Raw genomic sequence first — 20,674 nt, 5'->3', positions numbered from 1 at the left:
AAAGGTTGCAAATGTAATTCAAACAAGCTAAACCATTCCCCAAATGAATGAAATATCCTTTGATTTCTAATTAATTTACTAATAGGTTACCAGCACAATCTGCTAATATTGCATCTCTAGCATACCTGACCATGATCAAAATATGATCACAGCAAATACTGGTTCAAGGAAATTCAAAAAGCTGCAGAATTAAAACTTGAAACACAATATTAAAAAGTAATGAAGTGAAGACCTGTTGTAGGGATTCATCTGTAAGCTTATCCTGGTTTCCCACATGTACTTTCTGCAGAAAAGGGCAATGGCAAGCAATTGCAATGAGAGAAATGTCACTGAGCTGTTTGCATCGATATGCGACATATTTCTGTAGTCCTGGGCTCTGCAATGCTATGGAACGCACTCCTGCATCAGAGATATTTCGACAATCGGAAACATTAATTTGGATTGTGTTTCGGTTCTTTGATGCAATCCGCTTGAGAACCTCATCGGTGATCTGTCAAAAAACAAGAATACAAATGCTTTATTTTTAGATTTGCGCAAAAATGAATTCAATTACCAATATTAACTTTTCAATATTACATCAAATGCAATCGGTTCAAGTTTCATCTTAGGACTTATACTTTCCAGGGCTGAAAGAAACTTCTCCCAGGGCCGGATCACTTAAAACTAATAAAACCTCTAATGTAAACCAACAGCTACTGTTACCAAGTATGAATATATGAGAATGTTGCGTCTTCTAATGTATATGTAATAAGATATTACTTCTTCGAACAAAAAACACTCGACATTCAATGTCAACATTAAGGACTCCCAGAATAGGTATAACACAGGCAGAGTAATGCATCCAGAGTAAAGCCTCCTCACTTTGCCCCATCAAGATGTTTTAACCCAACAATCACCAGTTTTCCATACTAGCCATTCTCAGCTGGCATGTCAGATTTTGACCATTTCTGCACTTTGGATCTATATCCATGGGGAATTGGGTTCAGAATATTCAAAATCATTTCATATATAGCCAGGAGAGACTTTCATCCCAACAAACTGGACTGGATTCAGCCCCAAGTCCCAGTACAATAACGAATCCCACAAGACTGTTGTTTCTACAGATGGGTTAGTTGAGAGCAAGAAACCAGCTGCCTAGATTTTAGTTGAAAGAGCATTAGGGTAAACATGGGCCTGGATTTTGCAGTCAGCGTCAAAGTGATGCCGCTTGCCGCTGACCACTAAGAAAGATGCCCAAAGATTTAGTGAGCTTTGTGGCATCGCTTCACCATTTTCCGAAGTGACTTTCCATATGGCGCCATCTACAGGAGATTCAGCAAGTGATATCAGCAAGCAGGCCGAATTCTCTCAAATAGCAAACCAGGAAGTCGAAAGCAGGTTTCAGCATTCACTTAAAATTTTTTTTATAGAAAGCAAAATAAAGATTGGAACATACATATGGGATTAGAGAAGCAGCTGAAATACCAAACTTACATTTTTTTTTAATTATTTAAAAAATCTATGGTATTATCACAGAATGGAGAAAATGACACTCCATGATATAATAGTTTTGCAGAGCCAGATGTTGTTCAGCAGTAATTAAGACTTATTATATCTTTAAAAACTCAGTTACACCTCATTCGGCAAGGCTTAACTTTTTCAAGGTTTTTTACATTGAGAAGTGTGTAAAAAGTTGAAGTTCACTTCTAATTAGGTGATTTCAAATTGATTCCATCAGTGAACACTGCAAAAGCGTACCTGTGGAAGAGCAGGGTATCACTGACAGCAACTTCCAGATTTCCGCATTTAACTGCGCATGTACAGACATCAGAAGTTGCTGTCAGTTTAATAGTGGTGACAGTGAACATTAACAGTTTTGCCATCATTACAACCACAAATTCCGGACCATTTTGTTTTAAACAAAGCACATTTTCTATGTTCGGTTCCCCTTAATCATGCCTGACCCAAAACTAACCTCAATTTAGTAAATACAATCAAAAGTTACTTTTCATCAAGGAATAGGGATATTGGGTATCAAGAGATCCAAGTTCTCAATTAAATTTTAATTGTATTCTTTAACTATAAATATGAACAAAGAAATAACTGAACGATGATAACAACGGCAGGACACAGAACTCCTGTGCGACTGGGAAAAAGCTGGGTGCAGGACGAAAGTAGTCAGCGCTTGCAAAGAGCCGACACAGTCATGACGGACTGAATGGCCTCCTTCTGTGCTGTAAGATTCTAAGATTCTTACAAAAGCCTAGATAATTTGTATTATATGAATTTCCAATTTAATTTTCAGCCTATTGAGCATTTTCACTAGGTTCGATAACATATCAGTATATTTATGTACTCGTGACTTTGCATCTTACTGGACGATAATGGAACAAAGGAAAAATCATGAATTCCTAAAATGGTGAAAACTATGGGCTCGAAATTCATCAAGAATCAAGGTCCACCCATTTCTCGGCAATGCGTGGTTTAGAACCGCCAGAATACCGCCGAGATCGAAATCCGCTAGTTTCATCATATCCTTTTCGGCAGTATGCGAGCAGTGTGCAGCAGGCTGTATTCAGTATTATAGTTGATCAAAATCGATTTTCTTCTTGATGGACGGTACAGCATTCTACTGTGCATGTGCATTTTTTAAAATAAAAACAGCTCCTTTTTCCCCACGATTTCGGGGGTCAGGGTCATCTGCACATGCGCAGAGAGTTGGAGTGGAGGGAGAGAGAGAGAGAAGGAGCAGGAGTGTATTCAAGGGTTGGTTGTTTTCATTAAAAATTCCACAATCAAATAATATCTCACAAATAATCATAAAAATATCAATAACAACACATTTAATAAACAAATCATATATATAAAAATATAATAAATACTGATATTTAAAAAGTCTAAGTGCCGTAATAGCGAGAAGGATGGGAGGTTGAGGGCGCCCGCCTTCGACAAAACAGAGCTACCTGCCCTGCTGGCGAACATGACGGAGAGATACTCTGACTTCACCAAGGGTGGTCATGGAAAACCCGCCCCAAAGCTGTACAACAAAATATGGGACGAGATCGGGGAGGCTGTCTCCTCCACAAGTACAATGGTATGCACCGGGGAAAGGTATCCTAAGAGGTGGAACGACCTGGTGAGGATAACAAGCGTAAGGAATGATTTTATTTATGCATCCATGTACCATGTAAATGTAGGTTCAGTGTCACACGGATGATGTTATTTATCCCAAGGTTACGGCGATGTAGTTGTGCTTCAGCATGATGGGGTTTTGCCTCACGAACCATATGAGGCTTCATTGTACATTGCTTGGACATTAATGGTAGATTAAAATAAGCACTAGTGGCTTGATATGTGTGCGTGTGCATGAACCTGTGTATGTGCAATGCTAAATGGATTGACGATTTTTACTTTCATTTATGCAGAAGACAACATCTGCAATAGCAGCTGATCACCGGCGCCCCGGGGGGGGGGGGGAGGACGCCCAACACAAGAAGCCTTAACGGAAATAGAGATTCATGCCCTGTCGCTGGTCGGGGATAGCAACCACACCACCACCGCCGTTGTAGATGACCCACCCACATCGGACGGTCAGTTCAATACAATCTCTGGTCTGTGTTGTGGTCTTGTAATGTCATGTAATGTAACTGTAACTGTAATGTTGGCCTCATGTAATGTAAGTTTATTGCACTGTAATATTGGACTCATGTGATGTACTGCAATGTTGGGGGCATGTAACCCAATGTATATGGACATAATGCCATGCATTTTAAAGTATTGTCTGTTTGCGGTATGTAATGAAGTAATGCAGCAGTGGTAGACATTTAACTAAGACTGCGCTATGTGACTGTACTCATGTAACCCTGACCCCTCGCCCGGTGCCAAGCACTTAAGTGTTGTTTTGTATTTCCAGACTCGGAGGATTCAAAACAGACCTCTGCAGAGAGATCCACTGCATCCACCTCTGGAGTCACCCAGCCCTCTTCCAATTTCACCCCTGTGTTGATGAGGAAGAGCAGCTCATCCTGGAGCCAGTAGAGGTGGGGGTGGAGACTGAGGAGGACATAACAATTACATCTGCACCAGGTGGAACATATTTTGTATCGGTCTTCACGGTAGAACACACTAAAAACATCCCAATAGTGGACAATCAAGAGTCTATAGGGAGAGAGGAACTTAATGCAGGTGCTTTGAGAATCCGGAGTTCCGGAATGTTCGACAATCCGGACCAATCGGTGACGGGGTCGTCTGGAATCCGTAAACTGTTCCAAAATCCGGACCGGACGATCCTGCCGACCGTGGGATCCCCGCCGCTGCCCAACCTCGGGCCTCGCCACGCCCGACTCACCGCCCCTGCCCTGACCTCGGGGCCTCCTCACCGGCCTGATCGACAACAACCTTGGCGGGGCCGGCCCGCCCGACGATATCCTACTCGACTGATGCGAACACCTACTCGGTGACGACCACCTCGACGGGCCCTGGACGGCCCGAACAGCTCCTCAGCAGCTATCCCCCCCGCCCCCAGCCACTTTGACGTTCCGAAATCTGGAAATACCCGAACCTGGGCTCTGGTGTTTCTGGATTTGGGACGTCAGAAAGTAAATCGAAAGTCTGCAAAAGCCCGGAACCCGGAACGGCCTCGGTCTCGAATGTTCCTGACTTTAGGCGCTGCACCTCTATAATCACTACCACTAAAGAAGGGGCACTCAGTAAAATAATGGGACTAAAGGCGGACAAGCCTCCTGGAACTGATCGCTTACGTTCTAGGGTCATAAATGATGTGGCTGCGGAGATAGTGGATGCATTGGTTGTGATCTACGAAAATTCCCTGGATTCTGGGACAGTCCCAGCGGATTGGAAAACCGCAAATGTAACGCCCCTATTTAAAAAAGGAGGCAGAAAAAAAGCAGCAAACTATAGACCAGTTAGTCTAACATCTGTTGTTGGGAAAATGCTGGAATCCATTATTAAGGAAGCAATGGCAGGACATTTGGAAAAGCATAATTCAATCAAGCAGAGACACATAGTTTTATGAAAGGGAAATCATGTTTGACAAATTTGCTGGAGTCCTTTGAGGATGTAACGAGCAGGGTGGAGAAAGGGGAACCAGTAGATGTGGTGTATTCGGATTTCCAGAAGGCATTCGATAAGGTGCCACTTAAATAGAGAAACATAGAAAATAGGTGCAGGAGTTGGCCATTCGGCCCTTGGAGCACCACCATTCAATAAGATCATGGCTGATCATTCACCTCAGTATCCCTTTCCTGCTTTCTCTCCATACCCCTTGATCCCTTTAGCCGTAAGGGCCATATCTAACTCCCTCTTGAATATATCCAACGAACTGGCATCAACAACTCTCTGCGGTAGGGAATTCCAGAGGTTAACAACTCTCTGAGTGAAGAAGTTTCTCCTCATCTCAGTCCTAAATGGCTTACCCCTTATCCTTAAGACTGTATCCCTTGGTTCTGGACTTCCCCAACATCGGGAACATTCTTCCTGCATCGACCCTGTCCAGTCCCATCAGAATTTTAAATGTTTCTATGAGATCCCCTCTCATCCTTCTAAACTCCAGTGAATACAGGCCCAGTCGATCCAGTCTCTTCTCATATGTCAGTCCTGCCATCCCAGGAATCAGTCTGATGAACCTTCGCTGCACTCCCTCAATAGCAAAAAGGTCCTTCCTCAGATTAGGAGACCAAAACGGAACACAATATTCCAGGTGGGGCCTCACCAAGGCCCTGTACAACTGCAGCAAGACTTCCCTGCTCCTATACTCAAATCCCCTTGCTATGAAGGCCAACATACCATTTGCCTTCTTCACCGCCTACTGTACCTGCATGCCAACTTACAATGACTGATGTACCATGACACCCAGGTCTCGTTGCACCTCCCCTTTTCCTAATCTGCCGCCATTCAGATAATATTCTGCCTTCGTGTTTTTGCCACCAAAGTGGATAACCTCACATTATACTGCATCTGCCATGCATTTGCCCACTCACCAAGTCACCCTGCAGCCTCTTAGCATCCTCCTCACAGCTCACACCGCCACCCAGCTTAGTGTCATCTGCAAACCTGGACATATTACACTCAATTCCCTCATCGAAATCATTAATGCATATTGTAAATAGCTGGGGTCCCAGCACTGAGCCCTACGGCACCCCACTAGTCACTGCCTGCCATTCTGAAAAGGACCCGTTTATCCTGACTCTGTTTCCTGTCTGCCAACCAGTTCTCTATCCACGTCAGTACATTACCCCCAATACCATGTGCTTTAATTTTGCACAACAATCTTTTGTGTGGGACCTTGTCAAAAGCTTTTTGAAAGTCCAAATACACCACATCCACTGGTTCTCCCTTGTCCACTCTACTAGTTACATCCTCAAAAAATTCTAGAAGATTTGTCAAGCATCATTTCTCTTTCATAAATCGATGCTGACTTGGACCGATCCTGTCACTGCTTTCCAAATGCGCAGCTATTTCATCTTTCATAATTGATTCCAACATTTTCCCTCCTACTGATGTCAGGCTAACCAGTCTATAATTCCCCGTTTTCTCTCTCCCTCCTTTTTTAAAAAGTGCTGTTACATTAGCTACCCTCCAGTCCATAGGAACTGATCCAGAGTCAATAGACTGTTGGAAAATGATCACCAATGCATCCACTATTTCTCGGACCACTTCCTTAAGTTCTCTGAGATGCAGACTGTCAGGCCCTGGGGATTTATTGGTCTTCAATCCCATCAATTTCCCTAACACAATTTCCTGACTAATAAGGATTTCCTTCAGTTCATCCTTCTCATTAGACCCTCGGTCCTCTCGTATTTCCGGAAGGTTATTTGTGCCTTCCTTCATGAAGACAGAACCAAAGTATTTATTCAACTGTCTGGCATTTCTTTGTTCCCCATTATAAATTCACCTGATTCTGACTGCAAGGAACCTACGTTTGTCTTCACTAATCTTTTTCTCTTCACATATCTATGGAAGCTTTTGCAGTCAGTTTTTATGTTCCCAGCAAGCTTCCTCTCATACTCTATTTTCCCCCTCCTAATTAAACCCTTTGTCCTCCTCGGCTGAATTCTAAATTTATCCCAGTCCTCATGTTTGCTGCTTTTTCTGACAAATTTATATGCCTCTACTTTGGATTTAACACTATACTTAATTTCCCTCATTAGCCACGGTTGAGCCACCTTCCCAGTTTTATTTTTACTCCAGACAGGGATGTACAATTGTTGAAGTTCATTCATGTGTTCTTTAAATGTTTGCCATTGCCTATTCACCGTCAACCCTTGAAGTATCATTCACCAGTCTATTCTAGCCAATTCACGTCTCATACCATCAAAGTTACCTTTCCTCAAGTTCAGGACCCTAGTTTCTGAATTAACTGTGTCACTCCATGTTAATAGAGAATTCTACCACATTATGGTCACTCTTCCCCAAGGGGCCTCGCATAACTAGATTGCTAATTAGTCCTTTCTCATTACACATCACCCAGTCAAGGATGGTCAGCCCTCTAGTTGGTTCCTCGACATATTGGTCTGGAAAACCATCCCTAATGCCCTCCAGGAAATCCTCCTCCACCGTATTGCTACCAGTTTGGTTAGCCCAATCTATATGTAGATTAAAGTCGCCCATGATAACTGCTGTACCTTTATTTCTTGTTTGATGCTGTCCCCAACCTCACTACTACTGTTTGGTGGTCTGTACACAACTCCCACTAGTGTTTTTTGCCCTTTGGTATTCCGCAGCTCCACCCATACAGATGCCACATCCTCCAAGCTAATGTCCTTCCTTAAATATTGCGTTAATTTCCTCTTTAACCAGCAACGCTACCCCACCTCCTTTTCCTTTCTGTCTATCCTTCCTCAATGTTGAATACCCCTGGATGTTGACTTCCTAACCTTGGTCACCCTGGAGCCATGTCTCCGTGATGCCAATTATATCATATTCGTTAATTGCTGCCTGTGCAGTTAATTAGTCCACCTTATTACGACTACTTCTCACATTGAGGCACAGAGCCTTCAAGCTTGTCTTTTTAACACACTTTGCTCCTTTAGAATTTTGCTGTAATGTGGCCCTTTTTGATTTTTGCCTTGGGTTTCTCTGCCCTCCTCTTTTAATTTTCTTCTTTCTATCTTTTGCTTCTGCTCCCATTCTACTTCCCTCTGTCTCCCTGCATAGGTTCCCATCCCCCTCCCATATTAGTTTAATCCCTCCCCAACAGCACTAGCAAACACTCCCCCTCGGACATTGGTTCCAGTCCTGCCCAGGTGCAGACCGTCCGGTTTGTACAGGTCCCACCTCCCCCAGAACCGGTTCCAATGTCCCAGGAACTTGAATCCCTCCCTTCTGCACCACTCCTCAAGCCACATATTCATCTTAGCTCTCCTGCAATTCCTACTCTGACTAGCACGTGGCACTGGTAGCAATCCTGAGATTACGACTTTGAGGTCCTACTTTTTAAATTTAACTCCTAACTCCCTAAATCCAGTTTGTAGGACCTCATCCCGTTTTTTTAAAAGGTTACTGCACAAGATAAAAGTTCACGGGGTTGGGGGTAATATATTAGCATGGATAGAGGATTGTCTCACTAACAGAAAACAGAGTCGGGATAAATGGGTAATTTTCCAGTTGGCAAACAGTGACTCGTGGGGTACCGCAGGGATCGGTGCTGGGGCCTCAACTATTTACAATCTATATTAATGACTTGGATGAAGGGACAGTGTAATGTAGCCAAGTTTGCTGATGATACAAAGATGGGTGGGAAAGCAAGTTGTGAGGAGGACACAAAAAATCTGCAAAGGGATACAGATAGGCTAAGTGAGTGGTCAAACATTTGACAGATGGAATACAATGTGGGAAATGTGAGGTCATCCACTTTGGCAGAAATAATAGAGAAGCAAATTACAATTTAAATGGAGAAAAACTGCAAAGCGCTGCAGTAAAGACACCCTGGGGGTCCTTGTGCATGAAACACAAAAAGTTAGTCTGCAGGTACAGCAAGTAATTGGGAAGGCAAATGGAATGTTGGCTTTTATTGCAAGGGGGATAGAGTATACAAGCAGAAAAGTCCTGCTACAACTGTACAGGGCATTGGTGAGGCCACACCTGGAGTGCTGCGTACAGTTTTGATCTCCGTACTTAAGAAAGAATATACTTGCATTGGAGGCTGTTCGGAGGTTCACTAGGTTGATTCCAGAGATGAGGGGGTTGACTTATGAAGATAGGCTGAGCCTATACTCAATGGAGTTCAGAAGACTGAGCAGTGATCTTATCAAAACATGTAAGATCATGAGGGGGCTCGACAAGATGGATGCAGAGAGGATATTTCCACTTGTCGGGGAAACTAAAACTAGGAGACAAAGGGCCCAAGTTTCCCCAGGTGTTGCTCCTTTTTTTTGGAGCAACTTGATTTTTCTGGACTATCTTTTTAGTTGCAATTCTGGCCATTTAAATTGCACCAGTGTAAGTGAGTTCATTAGGTTTTTTTTTTAAATTCAGTTTCTTTTTCCAAAAGGGGGCGTTCCCAGCCACTTACCCGTTTTAGGTGTTTGGCCAGCAAATAGTTGCCCCAACCTAACTTAGGCCAGCGTATGTTGCCACTTCTGTCAGCACAGAAAAACCTTACCTAGAGTTAAGGAACCGGCGCAAGTAACTACATTTAAAGTACCACCAAGCACCAAACAAAGCACAAAAAGTAAGAAGCAATTAATTAACAAATAAAATAGAAGGAACCCTGTACCTAAAGCATCAATCAGTAAATAACAAATAAAAAATAGAAGTCCTACCTTCGGGAACACAGCGGGCCGCCGATGAGGGAGCCCATTTGGCCAGGGCTTGGGACGGCGTGCTTCGGGCCCCTCCCACACAGCCTGCAGCGCGTACTCACATATTCGGTCTGCCAGATGCGACCGCACATGCGTGCAGACTCTAGCGCGCATGTGCAGAGATCCCGGTACTGTTTTCAGCGCCGGGTCCTGGCTCTGCCCCCAATCTATTGGGCCACACTGCGCCATGACCGGAGAGAGGCTGGGGAGCGGCCAGAATACCGGCGTCTTTTTTCGGCGCGCTTGGAGGCGGACAAAAACGGCGCACTTCGGGTGAGGGCGCCAGAAAAACAGGTTCTGGAAACTCTAGCCCATAGTGTCAGAATAAGGGGCTGCCTATTTAAAGCAGAGATGAGGAGGAATTTCTTCTCTCAGAGGGTTGTAAATCTATGGAATTCTTTGCCCCAGAGCGCTGTGGAGGCATGGTCATTGAACATTTTTAAGGCGGAGATAGTCAGAATTTTGAGTGATATGGGAATAAAGGGTTATGGGGAGCAGACAGGGAAGTGGAGCGGAGTCCATGATCAGATCAGCCATGATCCTATTGAATGGCGGAGCAGGGTAGAGGGGCCAGGTGGTCTACTATTTCTTATGTTCTCGTATTCTGCGGGACCAAGAGGTGTGCAGCAAGGCACCCCCAGCATTCCAGCGCCTTTGCCGCAGCGACGGAGGTTGGTGCAGCAAAGGTCCGTTGCTGCAAGACAGATTGGCGCGTACCACGACATGGTGTGTCTGTCACAGGCCAGGGTCGACATCGGTTGAGAGCTGCTCACGGCCATGGCTACGATAGCCTGAAACATCGCGGTGCATTCACAACGGCAGTTGGAGGATATGTCGCATCAGATCACCGTGATGAAGCGAACTGCTAACTCCGTCGATGCCATGCGGCAATTGACGAGGTCGGGATATGGTGTGGAACCTCCCCCCCGTGCCATCGTAGTCGGGTCGACAGCACCCGAGGGTGGGGAGCTGCCAGCAGCTTCCAGCCCTGAAGCCGTGCCTTCCAGATCATGAGCTTCTCCTGACGCCCCATTCATTGAGCCCCAACGACAGCAACAGTACTCTGGGTGCACTGCCGCATGCTGGCTTGGGGAGGGGAGGTCCGGGCTCAGGGGGTTGCGAGTCCAAAGGGTGGGGGAGTACGTAGTCAAGGTAGAGGACAGTAATGCTTTGTTGTACAGTCAATTGTTCACTGCAAATAGCTGGAGTTTGATTTTTACAAGTTTATTTAAAGTTGTTAAAGTTGTTGAAGTTTTACAATTGTTCTATATTTTTTTACATTTTTACATAAACATTTCAATTGAATTTAAGCACTCTTGTACAGTGACAAACTTTTGGGATAACAGTCATCAGGGTCCCAGACACAGCAGAAAAAGTTGAAACGTAGTCTCCACATTCAAGCAAAGCGTTCATTTATGAGCTGCTGACGCAACAATTTTGCAGTGGCATTCGCTCCATGAGCCCTCCGCTGTGGTGTTTGCCGGTGGTGGGGGGGGGGGGGGGGCGGGGGCTGCCACGGGTTCATCGCGAAGCTCCTCCTCATCTTCCTCCATCTCCTGCACTCTCTCCTCAGTCCCCTGTGGAAATTCCTGTCCCCGCACGATGGCTAAATTATGCAACATGCAACACACCACTGTGAAATGAGCAACCTGCTCAGGGTGGTATTGCTGCCTGCATCCCGAGTGGTCCAAGCATCGAAAGTGCTTCAGCACTCCAATTGTCTTTTCGCTAATATTACGTGTGGTTATATGGTTCTTATTATATCGTTGCTCGGCTTCTGTCTGAGGGTTCTGCAAGGGGGTCAATAGCCAGGTGGCAAGGCTGCACCCTTTGTCCCCCAGCATTTACCTTGTGGCTCAGACTTCAACAGGTCAGACACAGTGCTCTCACGCAAGATGTGCGCATCATGGATGCTCCCTGGAAAGTAGGCATTCGCTGCCATGATGCGCTGCGTATGGTCGCCGACGAGCTGCACGTTGAGGGAGTGGAATCCCTTACAGTTTCAGTACACCTCCGCCTCCTGTAACCATGCTCGCAAGACAACATGGGCACAGTCAACGGCACCCTGCACCTTGGGGAAGCTGGCAATCCGTGCAAAAGGCAAAGCCCTCTCACTCTACCTCCCTGGTCATTCAGAAATTTATAAATTCCATCCGGCGTGCATACAGTGCTTCGGTTACCTGTCGAATGCAGCGATGAGTAGCGTGCTGAGAAATACAACATATGTCATAAGAACATAAGAATTAGGAACAGGAGTAGACCATCTAGCCCCTCTAGCCTGCTCCGCTAATGCCTGAAAAGAGCCACATGCATAAAAGGAAAGTGCTGCAGTCACCTTCATCTTGACAGAGAGTGCAGTAATGTTGGTGGTACTGGGCTGCAGGTCTACCTTAATGAGCTGGTAAATCTTATTGATCACCTCTTTTCGGAAGCACAGCCTTCGAACGCACTGTCGATCGGTCAGGTCCAAGTATGAGCGCTTCTCCCCGAAAATCCTTTGGGGGTAAGGCCTCCCCCTCCTCATCAGTCTGCAACCTCCTCCATGACCCTAATAATTCTGCTCAATAAATCTTCTCCCATCTGGATCCTGCATTAGACAGATTGTCAGCAATACAGGCTGAGATAGTACAGGCCCCATTCTTTTTAAGTCTCCAGAATCTCCCCAAAATATCCCGAGAGAAACTCAAATGATTTTTCAATAAAAAAAATATAAACTTAAATGCCTTCCATCTTATAATGTACTCCAATATAAATACCTTTCCCACTGTAAAATAACTTCACCTCTGAATACGGAGATGCTGCTTTTGCTGAGTGTTCTCGATTTCAAAGTGGCGGTACAGAACACAACCCATTCCCGCCCACTTAAGATCGGGTAAAAGCATCTTCTCCAGGACAGTATGCAGCTCCAGCAATATGTCAGCAGTATGTCGTCAAACTTGCACTTTTTGGGCGGTTCTACATGGGCGGACAATGTACCTACCGCCCGGCGGTATGTCAATCATGAATCTTCCGCCGAGTGGTATGTCAGCGGTAGGTACCTGTTTTTTTGATGAAACTTGTATTTCTCGGCAGTATGTTGATGAATTTCGGGCCCATATGACTTCTGTTTTGTAGCATACCTGTCAATGTCCATATTCATTTGTAGAAATAACTTTTCCCACAACCATCGATAAAAAGGAAATGCTAAACTCATATCCACACTTCTAATTTCCTCCACCTAAAGATGTTTAGGTAATCTGTTCTCCAAGTTCTTCAATTGAGCACTGTCAACAACATAAACGGAGTTTTCTATATTTACTAATCTTACATTAACATTCTACACTAATTGAAAGTTGAACAAAAATTGTTACATCAATAAATTCGAAAACGGCTGCTCAAAGTATTTTGGTAGCTGCTTTTGGGAAATCATGCAATACTGCTTTGGGCTGTTCTAAATAATAAATTGTTAAATTAAGGTATAATTTAGTTGCAGACTATTCCACAGTCGGTGAATGCATTAAAAGTTACATTTGCCTCCCAATTATTTTTTATAGATACAGCTTATGTAAGTATATAAAGACAAGTTTCATTTCAAGCGTGAGTTTTTCCCATTGTACATACCAATTAAAATTCCCATTTGCCACCTTTACAAGTACTATTTTGTGAATGAATAATTTCAACGGTCAGTTAACAACTGCTGCTCTATAACTGTAACCAAACTTTGTAACTAAATAACATTTAAAGTGTCTATTTTTCCGTACAGGTGTACATCCACACCACACTTCAGGATAAGAATGCAAAACAAAAGAATGAGTCAGAAACATGAGCAGAAAAATTCTCCCACACAACACTTACGGAACCAACCAACGAGCAATAAATGTCAAAAATAAAATGAACAGGAATTTTTGGCATGCATTCTAGAAACGTAAGCTCAATTAAAGGTAATGAAAAGAGCAACAGAGTTCACAAGTGCTTGAGAACACGATAATTTTAAAAACAGAATAGGAAGTTGCCAATCCAAATGTTTTTGATCCACATAGATCAGTAATCTTTGAAAAGGTAGTGGGACCGAATTTGTGATGGTAGGTACGACTGTGTACTCTCAGAGTACACGGTCATATGCCTTTCAGATGGACCGCAAGTTTGGGATTTCCGCATCAGCTTACAAATGCGCTAAATCCCGAACTCGATGTTTCAAGTTACTTCTTGACAGATGATCCGCACCACCTTGGAAATCCCAATTGCTGGTGCAGAGTTGGGCTAATTGGCCACTAACTGCCCAGTAATTACGTACGAAAATGTTACGGTTGACGCAAACAGAGAGAGACAGTTATTTATTCTATTAGCTCAAGAATGGATTGCAAACAGTTCCTATAGATTGGAGGGCAGCTAATGTAAAACCACTTTTAAAAAAAGGAGGGAGAGAGAAAACAGGGAATTATAGATCGGTTAGCCTGATAGCGGTAGTGGGGAAGATGTTGGAATCAATTATTAAAGATGTAATAGCAGCGCATTTGGAAAGCAGTGACAGGATCGGTCCAAGTCAGCATGGATTTATGAAAGGGAAATCATGCTTGACAAATAATCTAGAATTTCTTGAGGATGTAACCAGTAGAATGGACAAGAGAGAACCTGTGGATGTGGTGTATTTGGACTTTCAAAAGGCTTTTGACAAGGTCCCGCACAAGAGATTAGTGTGCAAAATTAAAGCACATGGTATTGGGGATAATGTATTGACGTAGATAGAGAACTGGTTGGTAGACAGGAAGCAAAGAGTAGGAATAAACAGGTCCTTTTCAAAATGGCAAGCAGTGACTAGTGGAGCACCGCAGGGTTCAGTGCTGGGACCCCAGCTATTTACAATATACATTAATGATTTGGACGAAGGAATTGAATGTAATATCTCCAAGTTTGCAGATGACACTAAGCTGGGTGGCAATGAGAGCTGTGAGGAGGAAGCCAAGAGGTTGCTGGGTGACTTGGACAGATTAGGTGAGTGGGCAAATGCATGGCAGATGCAGTATAATGTGAATAAATTGTGAGGTTATCCACTTTGGTGGCAAAAACAAGGCGGCAGAATATTGTCTGAATGGTGACAGATTAGGAAAAAGGGAGGTGCAACGAGACCTGGGTGTCATGGTACATCAGTCATTGAAAGGTGACATGCAGGTACAGCAGGCGGTGATGAAGGCAAATGGCATGTTGGCCTTCATAGCGAGAGGATTTGAGTATAGGAGCAGGGAGGTCTTACTGCAGTTATACAGGGCCTTGGTGAGGCCACAACTTGAATATTGTGTACAGTTTTGGTCTCCTAATCTGAGGAAGGACATTCTTGCTATTGAGGGAGTGCAGCAAATGTTCATCAGACTGATTCCCAGGATGGCAGGACTGACATATGAAGAAAGACTGGATCGACTAGGCTTATATTCACTGGAATTTAGATGAATGAGAAGGGACCTCATGGAAACATATAAAATTCTGACGGGATTGGACAGGTTAGATGCAGGAAGAATGTTCCTGATGTTGGGGAAGTCCAGAACCAGGGGTCACAGTCGAAGGATAAGGGATAAACCATTTAGGACCGAGATGAGGAGAAACTTCTTCACTCAGAGAATTGTGAACCTGTGGAATGCTCTGCCACAGAAAGTTGTTGAGGCCAGTTCATTAGATATATTCAAAAGGGAGTTAGATGTGGCCCTTACGGTTAAACGGATCAAGGGGTATGGAGAGAAAACAGAAATGGGTACTGAAGATGCATGATCAGCCATGATCATACTGAATGGTGGACCAGGCTCGAAGGGCCGAATGGCCTACTCTGCATCTATTTTCTATGTTTCTAAAACGGTCTAAAACACCTCCAATGATTAATGTACAGATTTTTGTTTGGGCTCTGTTGTATTTATGTTTGTATCATCTGTCCATGTGATTTTACATGAAATTTCACAGAGCTTGAACAGTTTATCAGAACTCTAATACCTAAATTAGATTTAGGAATTCATTCCCAAATAATATTTTTTAGGTGTGTGAGAGAGAGAGAGAGAGAGAGAGAGAGAGAGAGAGAGAGAGAGACACACAAACATATTTTGGAACTATTTATTCTCCTAGTCCTTGTAATTATTCTGAAAATACATTGGGTGAAATGTAATCGAAATGAAGTTGCCAGTACTGGAGGGAGACACTTTCCCTTCGGTGTACTGATTGGAGCACCAGAACCATGTGATCCCACGTACATCATTATCATCATCATCATAGGCAGTCCCTCGAAATCGAGGAAAATTGGCTTCCACTCTCAAAGTGAGTTCTGAAGTGACTTTGAACAGTCCAATACGGGAATTACAATCTCCGTCACAGGTGGGGCACAGTGGTTGAAGGAAAGGGTTGGTGGGTAGTCTGGTTTTCCTTCCGCTGTCTGCGTTTGGTTTCTGCATGCTCTCAGCGACGAGACTCAAGGTGCTCAGCGCCCTCCCAGATGCTCGTCTGCCACTTCGGGTGGTCTTGGGCCAGGAATTCCCAAGTGCCGGTGGGGATGTTGCACTTTATTGAGGAGGCTTTGAGGGTGTCCTTGAAACATTTCCTCTGCCCAACTGGGGCTCACTTGCTGTGAAGTAGTTCAGAGTAGAGCGTTTGCTTTGAGAGTCTTGTATCGGGCATGTGGACGATGTGGCCCATCTAACGGAGCTAGTCGAGTGTGGTCAATGCTTCGATGCTGGGGATGTTGGCCTGATCGAGAACACTGACGTTGGTGCGTCTATCCTCCCAGTGGATTTGCAAGATCTTGCGGAGGCAGCGCTGGTGGTACTTCTCCAGTGCTTTGAGATGTCTATTGTATATGATCCATGTTTCCGAGCCATTTAGGAGGGCAGGTATCACTACTGCCTTGCAGACCATAAACTTGGTGCAGGATTTGCGGTCCTGGTCTTCAAACACTCTTCCTCAGGAACTGGAGACTGTGTTGGACCTCGTTGCCGATGTCTGCCCTTGCTGATAGTAGGCTCCCAACGTATAGAAAATGGTGTACGTTGTCCAAGACCGTGCCATGGATTTTAATGACCAGGGAGGGTAGTGCTGTGAGGCGGGTCAGGTTGGTGGAAGACCTTTGTCTTACCGATGTTTAGTGTAAGGCCCATGCTTTCGTACGCCTCGGTAAAAATGTTGACGATAATTTGGAGTTTGTCCATATATATGTCCGATAATAGTGAATGGGATGACCTTGGATCTAGCCTGGTGGAGACAAAGGTTGAACAGGTTCCCATTAGTTCGATAGTTTAGTTCCACTCCAGCGGGGAGCTTGTTGAGCGCGAGATGGAGCATTGCAGCGAGGAAGATCGAGAAGCGCATTAGCGCGATGATGCAGCCCTGATTCACCCCGGTCCGGACGTGGATTGGGTCTGTGGTGGATCCGTTGGGTCAGGATCATGGCCTGCATGTCGCCGTGGAGCAGGCGGAGGATGGTGACAAACTTTTGGAGGCAGCCGAAACGGAGGAGGACGCTCCACAGTCACTCACGGTTGACAGTGTCAAAGGCCTTTGCGAGGTCAAAGAAAGCCATGTACAAGGCTTAGTGCTGTTCCCTGCATTTCTCCTGTAGTTGTCGCACGGTGAAGATCATGTCCGTTGTACCCTTTAGTGGATGGAATCTGCATTGTGACTCTGGGAGGAGCTCTTCAGCCATAGGGAGAAGACGGTTGAGGAGGATTCTTGCAATGATCTTCCCAGTGGCCGACAGCAGGGAGATTCCTCTGTAGTTGCCGCAGTCGGACTTATCCCCTTTTTTGAAGATGGTCATGATTATGGCATCTCTGAAATCTCCCGGCATGCTCTGATTGGAGCACCAGGCCCACGTGATCCCAGGTACACTTCCGCACACACTGCGCCCCTGGGATCCATGGACCATTACGCTGCCCTCGAATACGCAGCGTCGGAGAGCAAGTTCATGAAGGAGGGCCTCCAGCAGGTAAGCTCGTACTCTATTCGGATGCTGTCGGCGTACTCCGTAGGTACGTCGCCGACTGCAAAATCTGCCCCAATACTGTTAAAGGAGTCCTGCTTATTAACCAATATTCTGAATGCTTCAGAAGTTCCTTTTATAAGCTGCAGCTTTAAACATTAACCTTTACCTAAAATATACCATCAAAACCAATGTGTTCAGCGACAGACAAGTGACACGAGTGTGTTACGAGTCCAATGACTGATGAAACAGAATGGAATTTCAGCAAGTTTAAAATCATGCTTAAAACAAATAACAGAAACGAGGACTGGGGCTCAGCTCAGCATTCAGAAGGAACATAGAAACAGCAGTAAGACATTCTGCCCCTTGAGCCTCTTCTGCCATTCAATTTGATCATGGCTAATCTGCATCTCAACTCCATACTTACCCACCTTGCTTCCATATCTCTTGCCTAACAAAAATCTATCAATCTCTTCTTTGACATTTTCAACTGATCTAACTTGAACAGCTTTTTGGGGGAAAAGAGTTCGAGATGGGAAGAAGAGTTGCAATTGAAATGTCAATATTGGAGGAGCAGTAAATTGCTAGTCCGAATAAATAACTAATCCCAACAAATTCAGATTAACTGCTTTCTATACTATTTGAACTACCAATAATCTTGAGAGTTGATATTTTGATTCATTAGTTTAAACACGACCATTTAAATGTTCTGATGCTTTGCAAAACAACATGGCATAAAATACATTCATTTTGGTAAAACAACTCCTTGGCCCATAACTTGCGGTCAGCGATGCAGCAAAGACATTCGCCACTGTCCCTGAAGTATGCTTCCCACAAGGATCTTGCAAACTCTGTCACGAGAGGTTTGGCTTTTCCAACGTGCAGTTGAAATCAACGTAGTATAGTGGGAACACCACAGTGCGAGCTGCTGGGATGTCAACAAGCTATCTAAGCAGCCAATCACTTTGCAGAATTCTCTCAGACAGGGAACCAGGAAATAGAAAAGACTAATAATCAATCATTTTTTTTGAAAAATTTACAGAGAGTGAAATAAAAATTGGGACATACATATTGGGTTAAGGTGGAAGGCGAAACATAGTGAGCAAACTTTAAAAAAAACTTTTAAAAATTAATTTTAAAATCTAATCATTTTTAACTTCATGCAGAAATTTGATATATCCACCAATATAAAAATTAGTTTTTCAGGACCAGAGCAGTTGTTTATCAGTAGTTTTACTCACATCACCATTAAAAACCCAGTTACACTTTATTTGAATGGATCTAATTTTTCTGGGGTTTCCAATAGCAATACATGTTGAGAAAAGGGAAAGTTTGTGTCACGTCAGTGATTTTACAGATTGCCAGCTCGGGGCGGGGTGGGGGCGGAGGAGGTCGTCCACAGCACAGCCTGTAGAGGAGTGGTGAATGACAGATCACAACTTCAGGATGTCTGCGTTCGGCTGTGTTTGCGCTAGATCCTGAAGTTGTGGTCAGTATTCAAACGCTGCCAGTTTGCCATCATCAGGACCACCAGTTCCGGGCCCTTGTATTCTGTACACCCATTATACACCCGAGCAGAACACTCACCCAAAAATCAGAACCAGTCTTCATTTTAAAAAGTATTACTGATCTCCCAAGGTCTAGGGGGGAGGCCATCTTAGGCTGGGTGTTGTGTAATGAGAGAGGATTAATTAGCAATCTCATTGTGCGAGGCCCCTTGGGGAAGAGTGACCATAATATGGTGGAATTCTGCATTAGGATGGAGAATGAAACAGTTAATTCAGAGACCATGGTCCAGAACTTAAAGAAGGGTAACTTTGAAGGTATGAGGCGTGAATTGGCTAGGATAGATTGGCGAATGATACTTAAGGGGTTGACTGTGGATGGGCAATGGCTGACATTTAGAGACCGCATGGATGAACTATAACAATTGTACATTCCTGTCTGGCGTAAAAATAAAAAAGGGAAGGTGGCTCAACCGTGGCTATCAAGGGAAATCAGGGATAGTATTAAAGCCAAGGAAGTGGCATACAAATTGGCCAGAAATAGCAGCGAACCCGGGGACTGGGAGAAATTTAGAACTCAGCAGAGGAGGACAAAGGGTTTGATTAGGGCAGGGAAAATGGAGTACGAGAAGAAGCTTGCAGGGAACATTAAGGCGGATTGCAAAAGTTTCTATAGATATGTAAAGAGAAAAAGGTTAGTAAAGACAAACGTAGGTCCCCTGCAGTCAGAATCAGGGGAAGTCATAACGGGGAACAAAGAAATGGCAGACCAATTGAACAAGTACTTTGGTTCGGTATTCACTAAGGAGGACACAAACAACCTTCCGGATATAAAAGGGGTCAGAGGGTCTAGTAAGGAAGAGGAACTGAGGGAAATCTTTATTAGTCGGGAAATTGTGTTGGGGAAATTGATGGGATTGAAGGCCGATAAATCCCCAGGGCCTGATGGACTGCATCCCAGAGTACTTAAGGAGGTGGCCTTGGAAATAGCAGATGCATTGACAGACATTTTCCAACATTCCATTGACTCTGGATCAGTTCCTATCGAGTGGAGGGGAGCCAATGTAACCCCACTTTTTAAAAAAGGAGGGAGAGAGAAAACAGGGATTTATAGACCGGTCAGCCTGACCTTAGTAGTGGGTAAAATGATGGAATCAATTATTAAGGATGTCATAGCAGCGCATTTGGAAAATGGTGACATGATTGGACCAAGTCAGCATGGATTTGTGAAAGGGAAATCATGCTTGACAAATCTTCTGGAATTTTTTGAGGATGTTTCCAGTAAAGTGGACAAGGGAGAACCAGTTGATGTGGTATATTTGGACTTTCAGAAGGCTTTCGACAAAGTCCCACGCAAGAGATTAATGTGCAAAGTTAAAGCACATGGGATTGGGGGTAGTGTGCTGACGTGGATTGAGAACTGGTTGTCAGACAGGAAGCAA

At 44.3% G+C, this 20,674-nt stretch overlaps 1 protein-coding gene across 9 annotated transcripts in view; it reads right to left on the bottom strand.

The window, feature by feature from the left end:
- The window catches only part of fbxl17 (F-box and leucine-rich repeat protein 17), a 1,396,933-nt gene that overhangs the window by 1,106,429 nt on the left and 269,830 nt on the right, over positions 1-20,674 (bottom strand). For all 9 annotated transcript variants that reach the window (XM_070884143.1, XM_070884142.1, XM_070884147.1 and 6 more), the window contains one exon: positions 233-490. In XM_070884143.1, the coding sequence (XP_070740244.1) occupies positions 233-490 (258 nt within the window). The remainder of the gene's footprint in view (positions 1-232; positions 491-20,674) is intronic.

This window comes from Pristiophorus japonicus, chromosome 1, assembly GCF_044704955.1.
Source record: "Pristiophorus japonicus isolate sPriJap1 chromosome 1, sPriJap1.hap1, whole genome shotgun sequence".
In the NCBI taxonomy this organism is placed as follows: domain Eukaryota; kingdom Metazoa; phylum Chordata; class Chondrichthyes; family Pristiophoridae; genus Pristiophorus; species Pristiophorus japonicus.
Note: the sequence above shows the minus strand (reverse complement) of the source record. Positions and strands in the feature narration are given on the sequence as shown.